The following is an 18,507-nucleotide window of genomic DNA, read 5'->3' on the forward strand; positions in this document are numbered from 1 at the left end:
AGTCACAAATATATACACACTGACATGGATTGAATGTTCAGGTGTTAAAAACCTAATCACCAATGTGACAATATTAGGAGATGAAGCCTTTCAGAGGTGATTTGGGAGGCCCTGCCCTTTTTAATGGGATTGATTCTCCTATTTAAAAAAAAGACCCTAGAGAGCCACACTGTCTCTTTCATCATATGCAGACAGAGCAAGAAAGTACCATCTATGAATCAGGAATCGGCCCCTCCCCAGATTGAATATTGCAGCACCTTGATCTTGGACTCCCTAGCCTCCAGAACAGTGAAAAATAAATTTCTGTTGTTTCCATGCCACCCCATTTATGGTATTTTGTTATAGTCCCCTGAACAGACTAAGACACATAACAAACATCAGAACTTCAACATATATGAGGCAAAAGTGGACAAAACTGAAGAGACGAACAGATGATTCTATAATAGTAGGGGACCTTAATACTTTACCTTCAATATAAATACAATCAGATGGAAGGTCATAAGAAAAGAGAGGACTTGATCAATATTACAAACTAACTTGACTTAATAGGCATACACACAACATTCCACCCTCAAATAGCAATATACATGCAACATTCTCCAGGATAGGCCAATTAACAAAAAGCAATGATATTTCTACACATCAGCACAAGTGATATGAAAAGGAAATAAAGAAAGCAATTCTATTTACAATGGCATAAAAAAGAAAAAATGCTTGGGAATAAACAAAACCAAGAAGGTATATAACTTATTCCCATAAAAATTACAAAATAGGCCTGAAAGAGATTAAAGAAAACCTACATAAATAGATACTTTACATTCATGAATTGGAAGACTTAATATTGCTAGGATGGCAATACTCCTCAAATTTATCTATAAATTTCACACAGTCCTTTTCAAAATTCAAAGGTCTTTTTTAGCTAAGATGGAAAAGCTGATCCTAAAATTCATATGGAATTACCAGGTTCCCTGTATTGTTCAAAACAATTTTGAAAAAGAACAAAAATGAAGGACTGTACTTCCCAGTTTCAAAACTTTTTACAAAGTAAAATGCTGTAGTACAGGCAAGTAGACTCATAGATCAATGGAACAGAACTGAGACTCTAGAAATAAATTCACACATCCACGGCCACATGGTTTTACTTCTACATAAAGGATCATTCAGTGGGGGAAGAACAGGTTCTTCAGCAAATGTTACTGACAACTGGATACTCACATGCCAAGAAGTGAGGCTGAACTCTTCCTATCTGTACACAATTAATTCAAAATGGATTAAAAACATAAATGTAAGAGGTAAAACTATAAAACAATTAGAAGAAATCACAAAGATATATCACCAAAACCTTGAACTTGGCAATGGTTTTTTAGCTATGGCAACAAAAGCATAAAATAAAAAAACCAGATAAATTGGACTTCATCAAAATTAAAAAATTGGACTTTATCCAATTCTTTGTATTTCAAAGAATACTATTAAGGAGGTGATCAGACAACCCACAAACAGAAGAAAACATTTGCAAATCATGTATCTGATGAGTCCAATGCCCAGAATACATAAAGAACTTTTACAACTCAACGAACAAAAAATTTAAAAATTGACATAGGATGGGAAGCTGAGGCAGAAAGCCTGAAAGTTTGAGCCCAGCGTGGGCAACTTAGCAAGGCCCTGTGTCAAAATAAAAAATAAAAAGGAATAAGGATGTAGCTCAGTGCAAAGGCCCCAGGTTCAATTCCCAGTACTGGGGAAAAATGACAAAGGACTTGGATACGCATTTTTCCAAAGAAGATACACAAGTGGGCAACAAGTACATGCAAAGATTTTCAATATAATTCATCTTCAGGAAAATGGAAATCAAAACCATGGAGATACACCTCATGCACACTAGGATGGCCACATTACATGATCTAATGGAAAATAACAAGTGTTGGTGAGGATGTAAAGAAATTGGAATCCTCATTGCTAATGTTGCAGTCTTTGTGGAAAAGTTTAGTGGTTCCTCAAAAAGTTAAACAATTACCATACAACTTTCACTTGATAACCTTAAGGCCTCTTTCCCATTGTCCCAATGAAAAGTATGTGGCTTCTTTTTAATGCTAATCTTTTTAGCAACCAAGCTCTCTTCTGTTTCAACATTGCAAGCCTTTCCTTTCAGACAAAACTGAAAACTTCTGGCATTTTGCCCGATTTCCAGTGCACACTGGATTAAAAGCTGCCACAGTACATATGCCATACCCTGAACAATGGGATGCCTTAAAATTTCCTCCACCACATGAGTTTGCTGCCCTTAATCTCAATCTCCTACAAAATCTCAGAACACAAGCAAAACGCAGACAAATTTTCTATTAAAGCATAACATACACAGTCTCAAGGCCAACTGCCAATGGAGTCCTTATTCCAAATGCAACCTCCTGAGCCTGGCCTTTATTGTCTGCATTTTTATGAGCATTCTGGTTTTCCGAGCTCTGGCCAGAATTTCCCATCAAGCTCAGCTTACAGCATTCTTTACCTGGCATCTCTAAACTTTTCCAAACTCCTCCCATGAACCAGTTCCAAAAGCTTCTACACCACATGGTCAGACAATCACAGCAAAAGCCCACTCTTTGGTACCAAAATCTGTCTTAGTCACTTTCTTGTCACCGAGACAATACCCACCACCCAAAATTTAGAGGACAGGTTTGCTTTGGTTCATGGTTACAGTCCCCTCTAACCATGGCTCCAAGGCAGAAAATAGCACAAGACCAGGGCATAGTGCAGGAAAAACTCCCACCAAGGCAGCCAGGAAGAAGAGAAGATTGGGATGATATACCCTTCCAGGTCACGCCTCCCATGACCTGCCTCTTCTGACCAGGCTCACTTTCCAGTAACACTCAGCCCCTTAACTCACTGGTGGATGAATCCACTATGAATACAGCACCACTATGATCTAATCACCTTCATAAATCCTTGCCTCTGAGTGCATAGAGCTTTAGGGCAACAGACTCAATCCGACCCATAAGACCAAATAAATAGATCTCTGGCCAAGCCATATTGATGAATCAAAGACGACCACAGTGGCAAACCCTTTGGCCCTCAATCTGTTACTTGTTAAAAGCATGCTTTGTATTTTCTTATAAAGCAGTCAGGAATTTGAAAGTGGATTTCTCCCAAAATGGTGATTCTTCACTTGGGCCAAAAGAAGTCTAACAGGTAACTAACAGAAGAATAAAGCTTGATCATCATTATGTACAACTGAGTCATACCCTTCTTAGTTCTGCATACAGCCATTTAGGAAATCTATCTAAACACTGGCAAAACAAAGTATACTAACCTTAAATTTACCTACCCTATTTCATTTCTTTAAGATTGAGTACACCAGGATAAGAGATTTACAGGGACACTTAGCTATGTCCACAAATCTCCATAGCCCTAAACCCTGGATTACCTTGGATTTCAGAAGAGTCTTAAATGACAGACTCTTCCAGAAACATTCAACTCGTGGGAACTAAATTACTCCTGGAGTCATAAGGATTCCTCCAGAGCTATAAATCCAGCACCGAGACAGAGCAGGTCCCAGCCCATCATATCACCCTATAAAACTGTTCTGTTCTTGTGTGAATAGGACAGTCTGATCCACCTCTTCAGACCTGTGTCCTCATCAATTTCTATGAAGCTTCCTTATCTCCTCTTACTTGCCTTTGTTAGGAGACAAACTTGATCTTTGTCAAAGCAGTGTTCCCCTTTATTTTTACTTTTTAGTTGAAGCTTTTTTTCCTGTAAACTCATACTGTTACTGCAGTTTTAATTTCCATTACCACTACAGTGAGGATTCATGATAGCCAGTAACAATAAGAAGCCAGTAACAATATTTGAAGGCTGGGCATGGTGGTGTACACCTGTAATCCCAGCACTCGGGAGGCTGAGGCAGGAGGATTGTCCTAGGCTACATAGTAAACTCATGACCAGCCTGAACTACACAGAGAGACCTTGTATGTATATATTTGGAACCAGGTGATGGTACACATCTGTAATCCCAGATTGTGGCAGGAAGATCACAAGTTTGAGGCCAACATGGGCAATTTAGTGAGACTGTCTCAAAATAAAAAATAAAAGCTACTGATGTAGTTCAGTGGTAGAGTGCCCCAGTTTCAATCCCCAGCACCACTAACTAAATATTAAACATAAAACCCTCTGGTATAAAAAGCTTGGAATCTAGAACATTTGGAATTTCCTGAGCTCGTTTCAGCATACCATCTTTTGTTATTCCTAATAAGCACCTTTCATAGCTGAATTTGCTAATGAGGTAATTATTGGTGTGCCTCTACATAGCATCAGTTTGGGGGACGGCTGCCAGAAGAACCAGCCTCAGCCTGACCTCTAGGAAGGAGAGATTTAATTATTTATTGGTAGCCAATGATTTAATTCAGCATGGGTACATAATGGAATCTCTGGAAAGACCAGAAACAATTGAGTTCAGAGAGGCTCGGGGTCGGGGGGAGGCAGTGAATGCATTCATGCACAAGTAGACAGGGCAGTGCACCTCAACTCCTTACAGGCATTTGGGACACCTCTGGACCATGCCTGAAGTAACTCATCTGCTCATATGTACCCTTTATGATGTAAATAATACCTGGTAATAGTGTTTCCACTAGTCTTACCTGTTACACGAAATTAATGAACCTGACTCATGAAAGCCTAGATTTACAGCTAAGTCAGAACGGTGGGTAACCTGCAGATCCACTACTGTCACTTTTGTCATTGAGGGACAGGTGGCACTGAGCCCTTCACCTGTGGGGTTTGCATTCATTCTTAGTTGTTAGAAATAATTCCAATTCTAAGACACAGTATCCACAAAAGAATTGCTTGTTGAGGAAACACACATTGGGCATCAGAAATGTTAGGTTTTCCTTACTCCCATTAACAGATGAGATGCAGAAAAAAGTCTATGATCACCCACTTTCCTCTTATTTATCTCTATAAGGAATTCACATAGATTTTTATGTAACTTCTTTCAGAAAATCATTACCTAGAAATGGACTTTTCTTCCTCCTTAACTGTTCAAGGTTTCTGGAACAATAAATATTAACCTCAAGTGGGTCTAGGGGAGGAAGGATATTTCAAAGACAGATATTTCAAACTTTTAAAACTCAATTTCTGACTTTTTGAAAACTAATCCTATTCCATCCTACTACAATTTGCAGCTGTGAGCAGAGGCTGCTGTCTTTACCCAGGGCATGCATTCTTCATCACTTACTGTTATTCAAAGCAACTTCATTTATTTATTGTTTTAATGGAGCAGAAGATTCTCATTTGAAGAGTATTTTGAGACTTCCAAAGGCCAGAGACCCTGACAAGCACTAAAAAGAATAGGAATTCAAGATAAATACCTTCTTCCAGGACTTCATGAATTACATTTGCAGAGGAGTTCATTACTACACAATAGGAATGCTTTAACATACTATGTTATTTATATTTATATGTGGTCCCTATTTTTACATAAAGCACAACTATAGTAAATGTCATTTTTAGAAGTACAGTAGTCTACATGCACAGGTAACACACACACGATAAATATGTGAAAAAATTTTACTAATTTTTACTCCTTGGAGTATCACTGCAATGAATACCTCTTTTTACCTTAATAGACATTTTTACATTTTTAAAAGCTGCCTGGGGCCAGGGTTTTAGCTCAGTGGCACAGAGCCTTCCTGGCAAGAGTGAAGTCCTGAGTTTGATTCGCAGCCCCCCCCTGCTCAAAAAATGCTGCCTGTTTATGTCATTTGCTGGTTTTTATCAGCTACTTATGTTCCTTTCAACTGTAAAATCTCTGTGTACATTAAATACTACACTTTTATATCACAAATTTTACAAATAAATTCCCAACTTTTATGCTTTACTTTAACAGCTTTATTTGGGAGTATTTAAAACAAAAACATATTAGAAATAATTTTGAATGATCAATTTATCAACATTTTGTTTCTAGCATTTATCTGATATTTTGCAAAGTTTTCTCTATTTCACAAAAGTGAAATCCTTGTTTTTCCTCTTTACAAAATACATGCTTGTACCAAAAATTAAACAGAAATAAATTAGTTTAGGTAGAGCGGATATCTTTATAATATGGGTTTTCCTACGTAAGAACACATTTTGTTCTCTCTCTCCATTTATTCAAGCTTCCTCTGGTGGCCCTTGGTGGAGAATTATCATTTTTACCATATTGGTTCCATAAAACAATTGTTTGTTCCTAGAAAATCTACTGTTCTTGATGCTGCTAAGGATTTCTCTCAATATTTTCAAGTTGGTTGTTGGTACAAACCAAAGTTATTTTGCAATATTATTTTTTAACTGGTGATATATTCTTCATTAAAAATTGAATAAAACAGAAAAGATGTGTTTCCATGTGAGGACTTTGCCACATTCACTTCCCTCCCAAAGGATTCCTCCAAGGTGAATCTGATGATGCATGATCCATTTCAGCATTAACCTTCAGAGCTCCTACATCCTTCTCACTAAGATTTCCCTTCATTATGGATACTCTGATGCTGATCAAGCTGGAAGGTAAACCTAAAGGCCTTCCCACAGATATTACACACATGAGGTTTCTTCCAACTGTGGACAGTCTGGTGTATAATACAGTCAGAACTAAAGCTGAAGCCTTTGCCACACTCTACACATCGGAAAGGTTTCTCCCCAGTGTGGCTTCTCTGATGCCGAATTAAATGGGCATTAACATGGAAGGCTTTTCCACACTCCTTACACTGAAAGGGTTTCTCTCCAGTATGAATTCTCTGGTGCACAATATAGTCAGAACTACAGCTGAATGCTTTTTCACATTCCATACATTTGAAAGGTTTCTCTCCAGTATGTATTCGCTGATGTCTAGTTAACTTGGCATTGATACTGAAGGCTTTGCCACATTCCTTGCACTGATAAGGCTTTTCTCCAGTATGGATTCGGTGATGATCAAGTAGGTTTCTTTTAGAAGTAAAGCATTTCCCACATTCACTACATTCAAATGGTTTCTCCCCAGTGTGAATTCTCTGATGCTGCATTAGTTTTGCATTAACACTGAAAGCCTTTCCACACTCATCACACTTGTAGGGTTTCTCCCCAGTATGGATCTTCAGATGCTGCCGAAGCTGAGAGTTACACCTGAAGGCTTTCCCACATTCATTACATCCATATGGTTTCTCACCAGTGTGGATTCTCTGGTGCTGGATTAATTTCCCTTTGACACTGAAAGCTTTTCCACATTCGTTGCACTCATAAGGTTTCTCACCTGTGTGGATTCTTTGATGCTGAATGAGTTTTGCATTATTATTGAAGGCTTTTCCACACTCTTTACACTGATAGGGCTTCTCTCCAGTATGGACACTCTGGTGCTGCCTAAGCTGAGAGCTGCACCTGAAGCCTTTCCCACACTCACTGCACACATAAGGTTTCTCTCCAGTATGGATTCTCTGATGTTGTATTAATTTTGCATTAACACTGAAAGCTTTCCCACAGTCACTGCACTCATAAGGTTTCTCTCCAGTGTGGACTCTTTGATGTGTAATATATGCAGAACTACAGCTAAAGCCAGTTCCACACTCCTGGCACTGATAGGGCTTCTCTCCTGTGTGGATCCTCCGATGCCTACTAAGACTCCCATTAACACTAAAGGCCTTCCCACAAATCTTACACTGATAGGGCTTCTCCCCACTGTGGATTGTCAGATGTGTGATATAATGGGAACTGTAACTGAAGCACTTCCCACACTCCACACATTTGAAGGGTTTCTCCCCACTATGAAATCTTTGATGCCAAATTAATTCTGTGATAACACTGAAGGCTTTGCCACACTCCACACACTGATAAGCCTTCTCCCCAGTGTAGTTTTCTAGATGCTGATTAGATTGAGAGTCAAATCTAAAGATTTCCACTAAATCTTCACATTTTATAGGTCTTTCGACAGTATTAATTATTTCATGCTTAATAAGTTCTGTGTCAAAGCTAAAGGCTTTCATCAGTCCTGTACAACCAGGGTGCTGCTGTTCAGTGTCAGAGGAGATACTATGATGCTGAAACAAGTTTGGACTGTGACTAAAGGAATACTCCTCCATGGAGCTTGTTTCATCTTTCACTGCTCTCTCCATGTTGCTGCTGTTTTCCTTTTCTATCCTTCCTGCTGATTGGACTTCCTGTGGTTGCTCTGGTATGTATGTTTCTTTAAAGTCTGTTTCCAGGGAAAAGTCCCTTGGAAGTTCAAATGATGTGCTATCCTTTTCTTCATATACTTCACTTGTCAAATTATTGTTTGTCTGTATACCAGTATCTACTATAAAAACAGAAAACATAAAATGTCATGTAAGAAACATGCTAGAAAAAAAGATCTGTACTCTAAAGGATCAAAACAATCAGAGGGTTCTTTAATATTACCAGACTGTCAAAGAACCTAAGATTCATTCATACAGTGGATGTAATATGTGTAATAGACAGCTGTAAAACAACAAACAAATTTATACATGCCAACATGAAAAGTTGTCTAAGGTAAAATGTTTACTGAGAAAAGAAACAGAAAAGATTCCATTTGTGTACAAAAAAGGACAGACAAATACATATATTTTTGCATATGCCTAGAAAACTTCTAATCTAAAAAACTACACAAGAAACTAAGCAAATTGGCACATGAAGTTTGGTAGGCTTTTTCCTCTCATTAGACATGTTCTGTACTGTTTTGAGCACTTACCAATGTTATACATTTTAAATAGATAATTAAAAAGGATAACCAGTCATGCTCTAAGGCAGGGCCATAACCAATAACATGATGGTTAAAAGACAGCAGTAAATAAAATTTTAGGTCTTGTCCACCAGATCAGTATTTTAGCCATCACATCATGCTCTTCTATACTCTTGTCCCCATGGTACTGAGTTATTTATTAATAAAAGTGGAAAATGTTTAAGAAAGAAAAGGCACAGGAAAATAACATGTGAAGAGAAGGAAGAAACAGGAAGGAGGAAGAAAAAAGAAGAAAAGAGAAGGAGGAGGAGAAAAAAGGAGAAGATAGAAGGACAAAGAGAAAGAGGAAGAGGAAGAAGAAAAAGAAGTTGTTGAAGAAAAAGGAGAAGAAAGTCTACATTTTCCACCTTTTCTTGCAGTCACAATAGCAGAGGAGGGAGGCAGAAGAAGCAGGAGGAGGGGTTGTTGAAGAAAAAGAAGAAAGTCTACATTTTCCACCTTTTCTTGCAGTGAGGATAGCAGAGTTCCAGGAAATGATATGTAAATGGAAGTCACCACATGGGGGTTAGGAGAAAGTTTTTAAAAAGAAGGTCAACTATACTGTCATGGGCCTCATGCTCTGTCCTTCCCTTTCTGCCTGAACTACAGCGTAATTGATTCCTTACCCCTATTAACCTATATACATGGATGAGACTAATGTTTTTCTCAGCTAAAATCACGACAGCCTGCACAGAGACTTTAAAGATTTCAGGACCACCTCCTTTGGTGGGGTTAGGAGTGTAGTTCAGTGGTAGAGCACCAGCCTAGCATGTGGCAGGCCCTAGGTTCAATTTCTAGCACTGTAAAAAGAAAAAAGGAAAGAAGGAAAAAAGGAAAGAAGGAAGGAAGGAAGGAAGGAAGGAAGGAAGGAAGGAAAAGAAAGAAAGAAAGAAAGAAAGAAAGAAAGAAAGAAAGAAAGAAAGAAAAAGAAAGAGAGAACAAAGAGATCGAAACATCATTAAGGACTTTACAATTAGAAATGTACTCTCGGCTCTACCCAAGACTTACTCATTGATAATCTGCTTATTTCTAAGATCCTCTCAAGTGACTCATTTTAACATCAACATTAGCAAAGCATGGAATTAGGGCACTTCCTCTTTACTTCTGCTATGTAGAGCTCTGTCCCCACCCCACAAAATAAAAATGTTTAACTGAGCACACCTCTGCTAGACACTTGATATATGTTATCTCATTTAATCCTCAACTCATAAGACTAGCAGTATTGCCTTTTCATTATTATTATCCCACTTTCACAGATGAGCTCACTAAAACTTAGAGATCTCAAATAATTGACCTGGCTCAAAATCATACAACTAGAAAGTAGTCTAGTTGGGACAGGACATAGGAAAGCCTACTCTAAAGACTATACTTTTAACCACTCCCATCTTCATGTGTGAAAAGGTTTATTAGTTCTATATCCTCCACATTAAGTGATCAGTGCTTAGAAAATGGAAAGGACTCCAAAAATTACTTATTAAATTCATTAATTTTTGTCTAAGAAAGGCAGGATTCCAAAATTAGGACTGAAAAGAGTTAGAATAAAACATTTGAAAATAAGGTCTGTTTTGGGGATTAGATATAGACATGTGTGTGCAAACAGACCTATCTAAATCATTAAAATTTATTTAAAAGGCCCTGGGAGTAACCCTCAGCATTAAATAAAAAAAAAGAATCAACTTTTTACGCTGCATGGCTGAACAATAAATGCGGCATTTCTACAGTATATTGCTGGGCATTATGTGCCTTCCTTACCAGTCCAGAGGCCCTTAGGGCCTGTTCCAGTTACAGGAGCCAGTGGAGATGGGCCCTCCACCTCACCACCTCTCTCCAGTTGTGAGATCATAGCAGGTTTAAGAAGCGGAAACCCTGGTTTGGGAGAAGGAAAGAAGAGAGTCATGAACAATCTCCCATAGATGAGTTCCTAAACTTCTTCTCAAATTGCCTCAACAACGGGGAGGGAGACTAACAGCTCTGGAAGAGACTGAGGGTGGTAGTGAGAAAGGCCAGAACTCTGGATGTGGAAAGGAGGGCTCAGGAAAGACACAGACTGCAGACCCAGGAGATCTCATGCAGAGTAGACTGGGACAGTCTGCCCAAAGTGGACTCTCAAATATTCAGAGCCCCAGAGAGCCTTAAAAAGACTCAAAAAGCAAGGTGGAGACCTGAAGACGCCACCATGGAACAGAAGCTACTATTTTTCAGATTGTGTCCAAAACACAACTTCCACAGATAGATTAGAAGCATATACAAGTGTCCTGTTATACTGATCCAATGCATTTGTCAAGATCAGGAACAACCCTGGGTTTCCTACTCAGTGAAGAATTATCAGACGCCCCACCTGTGTCCTGTCAGGGAGAAGGGTGCCAGGAAAACCGCAATGGTAGAGAGAGGCCTTACCCACAGAGGACACGTTCCCATAATTCTCCAGCATCACATCCCTGTACAAGGCTCTCTGTGCAGGGGACAGGCCATCCCATTCCGTCTGGGTGAAGTAGACAGCCACATCCTCAAAGGTCACCAACTTCTGAAACAACAGGGCCAATTCCATGGATCAGGCCCTAAGTGAGGGGCAGAGGGCACTATAAGGTCTCAGGGAGGGAGCTTGTAAAGACCACATGATTAATAACAAGGGAGAGGTAAGAAAAAGCACCAGGAAAGCAAACTATGGAGTATCTAACTCCAGAGCACAGAAACCTTTTACCATTTTTTACACTTATAAAAGATGACATAAGTTAAACTCAAAGAAAAAGCAAATTCTCCTAAAGCAACTCTGTTCTGTTACGTAGTTCCCTTACTGCAGTCTCAGGACCAATTCACCAGGAGTTTCCATTGCATCCTTACAAGGTCTGGCTCTCCTGGGCCTAATCTCAGCAGCGACTTCCCACATCTTGCCCTCATTCTCATACTGCAAACCACCCCCGAAGAACAGTCCTGCCTTCTACCTCATCTGCCACCTAATTCCCATCACAGACTCCCAGTTAGGATTCAGTAGTCTTTGCTCCAGCACAGAAAATCAGAGCTGCCCAGGCGAGGGTCTCCCTGAACACCCAGCATTTCTGGTCCTGCTTCCACACAGTCTCCCAAGTCTTTATTCTTTCTCCAAGAAGGTGTGGGGAAGAATAGAGACCAGCGTTCCCGCTAGCCAACTGCTCTGCCACCCCTGGATTCTTTTTTTTTTTTTTTTTGCACTAGGCTATGTGGTCAGCACAAGCTCTGCTGCTCAGAGCTGATGCTGCTCGTCACCCTCAGGCCCAAATGCTTCCTCCTGAGTAGCTGCAGCCCCTGGCAAATGCTCCTTCTGCCTATCTCAGCCTTTTGTAACAGCCTTGTAGACTCACTGGAGATATTCATCTCTCATCTGTCTGGCCAGATTTAGCTTCTTGGCAATCAATAATTTTAGTCCAACCTCTAGGTGCTTCTATGAGTCTTCCTTGTGTAACCTCAGACAAGTCATTGAACTTTCCTGCACAAAATTTATGGCCTCCTCTGCATGCCACCTCCATCCTGTCCCTAGCAAGCTGGCATCTCCTCCTGAATTAATTCCTCAGCCGGTGTCCACACTACCCACACAGGAAACACTGATAGAAAACTAAGGGGGCATTACTGACCCTCCTGCTTCTCTACACATCCCCTAAATCTTTCACTCTCTGTATCCTGAAGATTTTATGTTTCAAGCATTATTTGAATTTGATCCCTCCTCTTCACCAACAACTTTCCTTGATGAAGCCACATCACCGGAACCAGTAGATTCTTTCTTGAATGGTCCCCTTGCTTTTGCATCTCCCTTGAAAATTATTCCATACACAACAGTCACAAATCTGATTACTTTCACAGCTATCATATAATGAGCAGTTGCAAACACACAGTAACTCCAAGACCTCAGACACATTATTGCCCTTTTGTCTCCATTTCTTTCTGGCAGACTAAGTATACAACATAGCACCTATCACAGGAAGTGGATGTCAGGACTAAATAGCCAGTGCAATGTGGGCATGGTGTGGAGGCTGCAGCACAGCACACCTCAAACCATGTTAGCATGATTATTATTCCTAACCTGGAGGTCCATGGATAACCCTCAGGGGTTCCAGGAAGAAAATCTGGCTTGCCAATTCTGGACAAGGTTGAAAGCTTCTACCAGAAATCTATATATGTGCTGTTGAAGTGAGCATGTTAACAGAGATTTGAAGTCTGAACTACTGCACCCAAGCCCTGAAAGCTTTGTAAGGACACAACAAGACACTGCCCCACAGGACTTCTTGCTTTTCCTCTCTTCAGATCCCAAATTCCATCATCTTCTCCTTCCCCCTTAATTAAAGGCCTCGCCATCCTTCTCACTGATCTGATCTGCTCCTCCTATTTCCTCCTCTTTCTGTGACTCTCCTTCACTCTCGGTTTTTTGTTTTTTTTTTCCGGTACCAGGAATCCAACTCATGACCTTGCGCTTGCCAGGCAGACGCTGTGGGGCTGAGCTAAATCCCCAGCCCTGATTCTCCTTCACTCTCATCTAGGCATAGAGCACTCCCTCTGGGCAGCTTCTACAGCCCCATTCACCCGGAGCCCTCTGCCAAGGGCTTTCCTGTATAGGAACAGAGTCCCTGGTGTGCAGAAGACAATGCACCACCTTCTGGGTTCCCTCCTGCAGCCTCTGCTGTCCCAGCCCCTGCCATACCCCCTCCCCAGCACCATTCGCACAAGTTCCAGGCTTTCATCGCAAGGCTCATCCACTCCCTTCAGTTTTCTTCAATTTGAAGAACCCAGAGCTCACCTGGGGCCAGGCTGTGAGAAGCATGGCTGCCATCACCTAGTATCCCTCTCAGAGAAGGGCCAGAGCTGGGGAGAAAGAGAGAAAAGGTGAGAGAAGCCACCCCTATTGGAGCAATACAGCCCCCGGCCAGAGAAGAGGTGCCAGCAGCCAGCACCCAGTCAGGAGTGTGACCAAGAGCTGCCCAGGAAGAAGGGAGCAATCCACTCACAAGCTCAGTGCCCAGAACTCCTCCAGGCCAGGTCACTGGTGCTCACTGCCAACAACCCCCGGATTTTATAATTGTGACAATCACAAAAAAGAGTGTATACAGAATACAAGTAGAGCCTCAAAAATAAAAGAATGAGACTTATGTAGCAACAATTCAGTTCAAGACACAGAACATGAACACATCTTTGAACTCATTTTCTGTGAACAACCGCCATCCTCGATTACACTTGGCAAGAAGCGAGACTGGCTGGGCTGGGGAGTCAGGCAGCATCTCCCCACATTGTGCCTGTTCCTTCAGAGTCCTGAGTGTCTTTAAGAACCACAATGCTTCTGTGGACACTTGGCAGGTCAGCCTCCTGCATGGCCCAGGCTTACTTTGAGGAAGGAGAGCTGGAAGTGAGGTACTAAATTACCTCCTCACACTTCCCCCTTTCTGACCGTACATGTGCCAAGTCATTGCCTTGACCACTTCCACAGAGGCACCAACCAGGTTTGTAAAGCTTCAACCTACCAATACCTCTGCAAGGACCTATACCCTATATCCTAGTTCCTCCCCTGGGCTTCTTTGGTGTCCCATATGTGACACCCACTAGACCCTGAAGTGCATGGAAGGGAATGTCTCTGGGGCTAACCCTGACCAAGGGGACAGAATGGAAACCTGTTTTCCCCTTTAGTTCCCCAGAGGGACATCCTTGAGACTCCAAGGCTCCACAGAGACCCTACAAGACAGAGAGCCTATCGAGGGCCTAGCTACGCATCCTTGACAATGCATCCTTTTACTGCTTTGTTAAATCAAACTATCTTGGCCTAAGAAAGTCTCCCCACTAACACATTTGAGTCCTTACACGTGTAAAGCTGGACCCTAACTCAGTACATAAAGAAACCGAAAACCTAAATTAAGAATTGGCCTTTGTAACACATAGCTGAGTCTGATTTGATAACAGTAGCTGAGCCTCAGCTGAACTACATTCAAATAAAGTACACAGCAGGTATTAACCAACTGTGCTATCTCTGTATCGCATTTCTGTTTTCTGTACAGTAATTACCCTTTTCTGCCTATAAATGTCAGCCAGGCAGAACACGGCAGCCCCGGGTTTATAGAACCTATCCTGGTTCTGGAGACTGCCCACTTACTGAATGTGTCTTTGCTCAAGTGAGTGGTTAAATTTAAAGTTTTTCTCTTAATAGGACTTCCCGTCTCAGTTTTACTCCCCATGTCCTTACTCTGTCCCTGTGACCACACTCCTAAATAAATTCTTACACACAAATCTTTGTTCCATGTTCTGCCTTTGGGAGAAGCTAGACTACAACAGGCCTCTGCTTTTTTTCTTTTTAAAAAATTTCCTACCTTGCTGAAGTTGCATGATTTATTCATTTATTTTCCTTCTCTTATTTAGCAACTAAAGCCTAGAAGGCTACAAATTTTCCTCTGTATATACCATTAGCCACATTCCCAAGGTTGAACTGTTTTATCCCTGAACTCATATTTTAACAGAATAGTTTGTATTGCTCATTTTTTCTCTAATTTTAAGTTCTGGCTTTACTGTACATTTAAATAAGCTGATCTATTAACTTCTGTTTTACAGATTCCCTCCTCCTTCCAGGAATCAAACTCAGGACCTTGCATTTGCCAGGCAGGTGCTGTCCCACTAAGCTATATGCCTGGCCCTATTTGACAGATTTTTAAGGCTCTTTTTTTTTAGCTAGTGCCATTTTCAAAACATATTCTATAGTGTTTAAAAAGAAAACTTACTCTATGATGGACGAATATATAATTTTATTTGAATCAAATGAATCAACTCTACCAATTCTTGTCTACATTAACAAGTCAAAGAAAGATAAACATACTGTCCGTCTCAACAGATGCCAAAGGTGTTTTAAAAAAATCAACATTAATACCTAATATTAAAAACTTATACCTTACTGAAAACCCACACATCCACTGAGAATACACCAACAATTTTTGGACTGTTCCTACAATAAACTATAAGCCAGCAGCTACACATGAGTAAATTTAGGAACATATTATTATATTATGCAAGTACCAGGTGACTATACACACTATGATGCCACTTTTATAAAGCTCAAAAGCAAATAAAAAACCTGTTTGTGCTCAGCCTGGGCAACTTAGCAAAATTTTAAAATAAATAAATAAAGGGCTAGGGATATAGCTCACTGGCAAGGCCCTAGGTTTAAGCCTCAGTACTTGAAAAAATAACAAATTATTTACAGAGTATGCATCTTGTAAATTTTTTAAAGAAGCTATGATTAACAATAAATCCAAAACAGTTGTTACCTCTAGGGATTGGTGGATGAGGAGGAACACATAGATCCATGGAGCAGTACAGGAAATGTTCTTGCATAACTGGGTGGTTTGTTCAAAGATGCTCTTTTTGCCTCTTTCTCTTTCTCTCTTGCTTGTTTTTTGCAGTAGTCATACCTCAGTATTAGAATGTTTTGAGTCTCCTACAATTTGGGACTTGACACATTTTGACACAAAAACTTTGTTCCAGTGCTCTTCATTTGTTTGGTACTTGGTGCACAGTCTAGAACTTGTGTCAACTGCCTTGTGACTTGCTACCCTCTCCAGCCAAAATAATTTGTTTGGTACTTGCGCCTCCCATAACCAACTAACAAGGAGTACCAAGGTACCACTGCACTGGGGGTTGAAGCCAGGGCCTACCATATGGTAGGCAAGTGTCTACCAGCAAGCAGCAACACCTGCCCCCTACCCCAGCCCTGGGGTTTTGTTTTGGAGACAGATCTAAGGTGCTGAGGCTGCCTTTGCATTTGTGATCCTCCTGGCTTGCCCACCCTCCCAACACACCCAAGTAATTGAGATTACAGTTGTGCCAGCTTTGTATATTTTTAAACACACACACACACACCGACTAGGATGGGGTGGAGGGGAGGTCCTAAAATGTAATAAATGGAATACAAACAGCCAATAAGCCTTACTACAATTGAGTAACAATTCTTAGTACAGTGAAGTACTAAGAATGTCAAGAACTAAGTAACTGGAAAACAGTATTTTAACTAAACACTGTAAGGCTAAAGATAAAATGACTTGTATCCAAATACTGTGCTCCAGGTAATAAATTTGTTTTCATGGGAATATGAATTAGCAATGTTAAAAGTATTTTGTTATTTTAGAACTGAACAAATTCATAAGTATACTATAGAAGTTACTGACATTAAAATAGCAATTGACAATTCTACAGCTGGGCATGGTGGCCCACACCTGTAATCCCAGCATTCAGGAGGCTGATGGATGATCCTGAGTTCAAGGCCTGCCTGGGCAACTCTGTGAGACCTTGTCTCGAAAAGCAAAAACAAAAAAATCTAACAAAATGATTTATTCTGAGCAACATAATGACCATGCCCTGAAAACAAACTCAGTTTAACAACATGTAATCCCAAAGGACATAGCCTGGGAGGACAGCGTTCACTGAAGGGCATGACTCCTACTGTGAAGAGATTACAAAGCCTTTTATAGTCCCAAAAGAAAGTAGACAGGGTCATCAAGTAGGCAAACTACAAAAAAGCAAGAAAATCTACCTCAAGACTGTGCTGCTTCACCTCCAGCCTTATGACTTAATAGAGGCTAGATGTCCATCAAGCCTAACATACCTTTTAAGATCTTATCCAATAGTCATACAAAACAATGCTAAGCCAGACACTGACACCAATAACAAATGGCCTTCAAAGGGCCAAAAATAACCCAATAAAATTTAGGCTTCTTAGCTTACAATAAAGTCTCTCCACAAGGTAGCAGCCTCCAATCAATAAAATTTTTTAAACTGTAAACAACCTGGAAGCTCAAACACGGCCTTTCTGGAGAAACTTCGATTCACAAAGTCATTCCCAAGTCACTGTTACCCCACTGTTGGTGAGAAGAAGTAGGGTCAACTGCCTTTGAGGCCCGACATCGCTCCAGCAGACGGTGGCCTCCAAAAGGCTTATTCTGCTCCCAAATGGCTGGGGAAGGCTCTACTTTTTCTGTGTTCCCTCTCGCCCCTGATTCACGACCCTTTGTCAGGAGCGCGCGGGGGGACCTGAAATGCATGTAAGTCCCTACACAACCTCAACGTGCCAAAAGACTCGGTATCACCTCGGACCGCTTCGCCCCCGCAAACATTCCACCTGCTGGCTGCACTGACATCTCTTTCCCGAACAGATCAAACGCTTGATGCTCGGGGCGCGATGGCTACGTCAATAACAAGACTTCGCCTTCCATGGGTTGGTTCACATTTGACCACCAGGTCCAAAGAGGGAATGGAAGAGGGTAGAAGAGCACCCGAGGCTGCCGCCCTGCTCTCTCTTCCGGGCTCAGCCTCGGGGATAAAGCTGGCTGTGGAACAACCAGCTCTACTCAGGGTGGAAGAGCGTCCCGAACAGACCCAGGGATTTGGCACCAGGGCACCATACTCACCTCTACAGCGGGCGGCTCCGCGGCGCAGCCGGAAATGCGTCACCAGGTGCGTCCGAACCTCTCTAGGAGCCGCATCGCTCCTTCTCGGTGGTGCTCTCGCCCCGCCTTCTGAGGCTGGGGAGCTAGTCCCCCACCGCGCAGATTTCTCCAGTTGTCCCGTCTCTTTCGGGTTGACTAATGGGGGCGGTTACACCTTGAGGGCCGAGGAAAGGAGGCAAGAAACAGGATCCAAGCTGGGCGTGGTGGCTCCAGCCGGTATTTCAAGCACTCGGGAAGGCTGAGGCAGGAGGATTGCAAGTTCGATCCCAACGAGGCAAATTGGAGACTTAGCAAAGGTCTCAAAGTAAACAGGAACCTGTTTTGGGGTAAAAC

General features: G+C 41.3%; 1 protein-coding gene across 5 annotated transcripts; it reads right to left on the reverse strand.

The window, feature by feature from the left end:
- Positions 1 to 5,857: 5,857 nt before the first annotated feature.
- On the reverse strand, positions 5,858 to 18,220 carry Znf23 (zinc finger protein 23). Of its 5 annotated transcripts, none has more exons than XM_013503979.1 (5): positions 18,136 to 18,220; positions 13,497 to 13,561; positions 11,129 to 11,252; positions 10,484 to 10,597; positions 5,858 to 8,290 (listed from the first exon to the last, which is right to left on the reverse strand). In XM_013503979.1, the coding sequence occupies exons 2-5, from the start codon at positions 13,527 to 13,529 to the stop codon at positions 6,483 to 6,485; spliced, it is 2,079 nt and encodes a 692-aa protein (XP_013359433.1). In that variant the 5' UTR covers positions 13,530 to 13,561; positions 18,136 to 18,220; the 3' UTR covers positions 5,858 to 6,482. The 5 variants fall into 5 exon arrangements, with proteins under 5 accessions (XP_013359433.1, XP_005403557.1, XP_013359434.1 ...); XM_005403500.1 differs by having other exon boundaries at positions 11,129 to 11,255; XM_013503980.1 differs by having other exon boundaries at positions 11,129 to 11,289; positions 18,136 to 18,161.
- Between the last annotated feature and the right edge of the window lie 287 nt (positions 18,221 to 18,507).

The sequence above is a fragment of the Chinchilla lanigera genome, unplaced genomic scaffold (genome assembly GCF_000276665.1).
Source record: "Chinchilla lanigera isolate Chin_1 unplaced genomic scaffold, ChiLan1.0 scaffold00083, whole genome shotgun sequence".
NCBI lineage: Eukaryota > Metazoa > Chordata > Mammalia > Rodentia > Chinchillidae > Chinchilla > Chinchilla lanigera.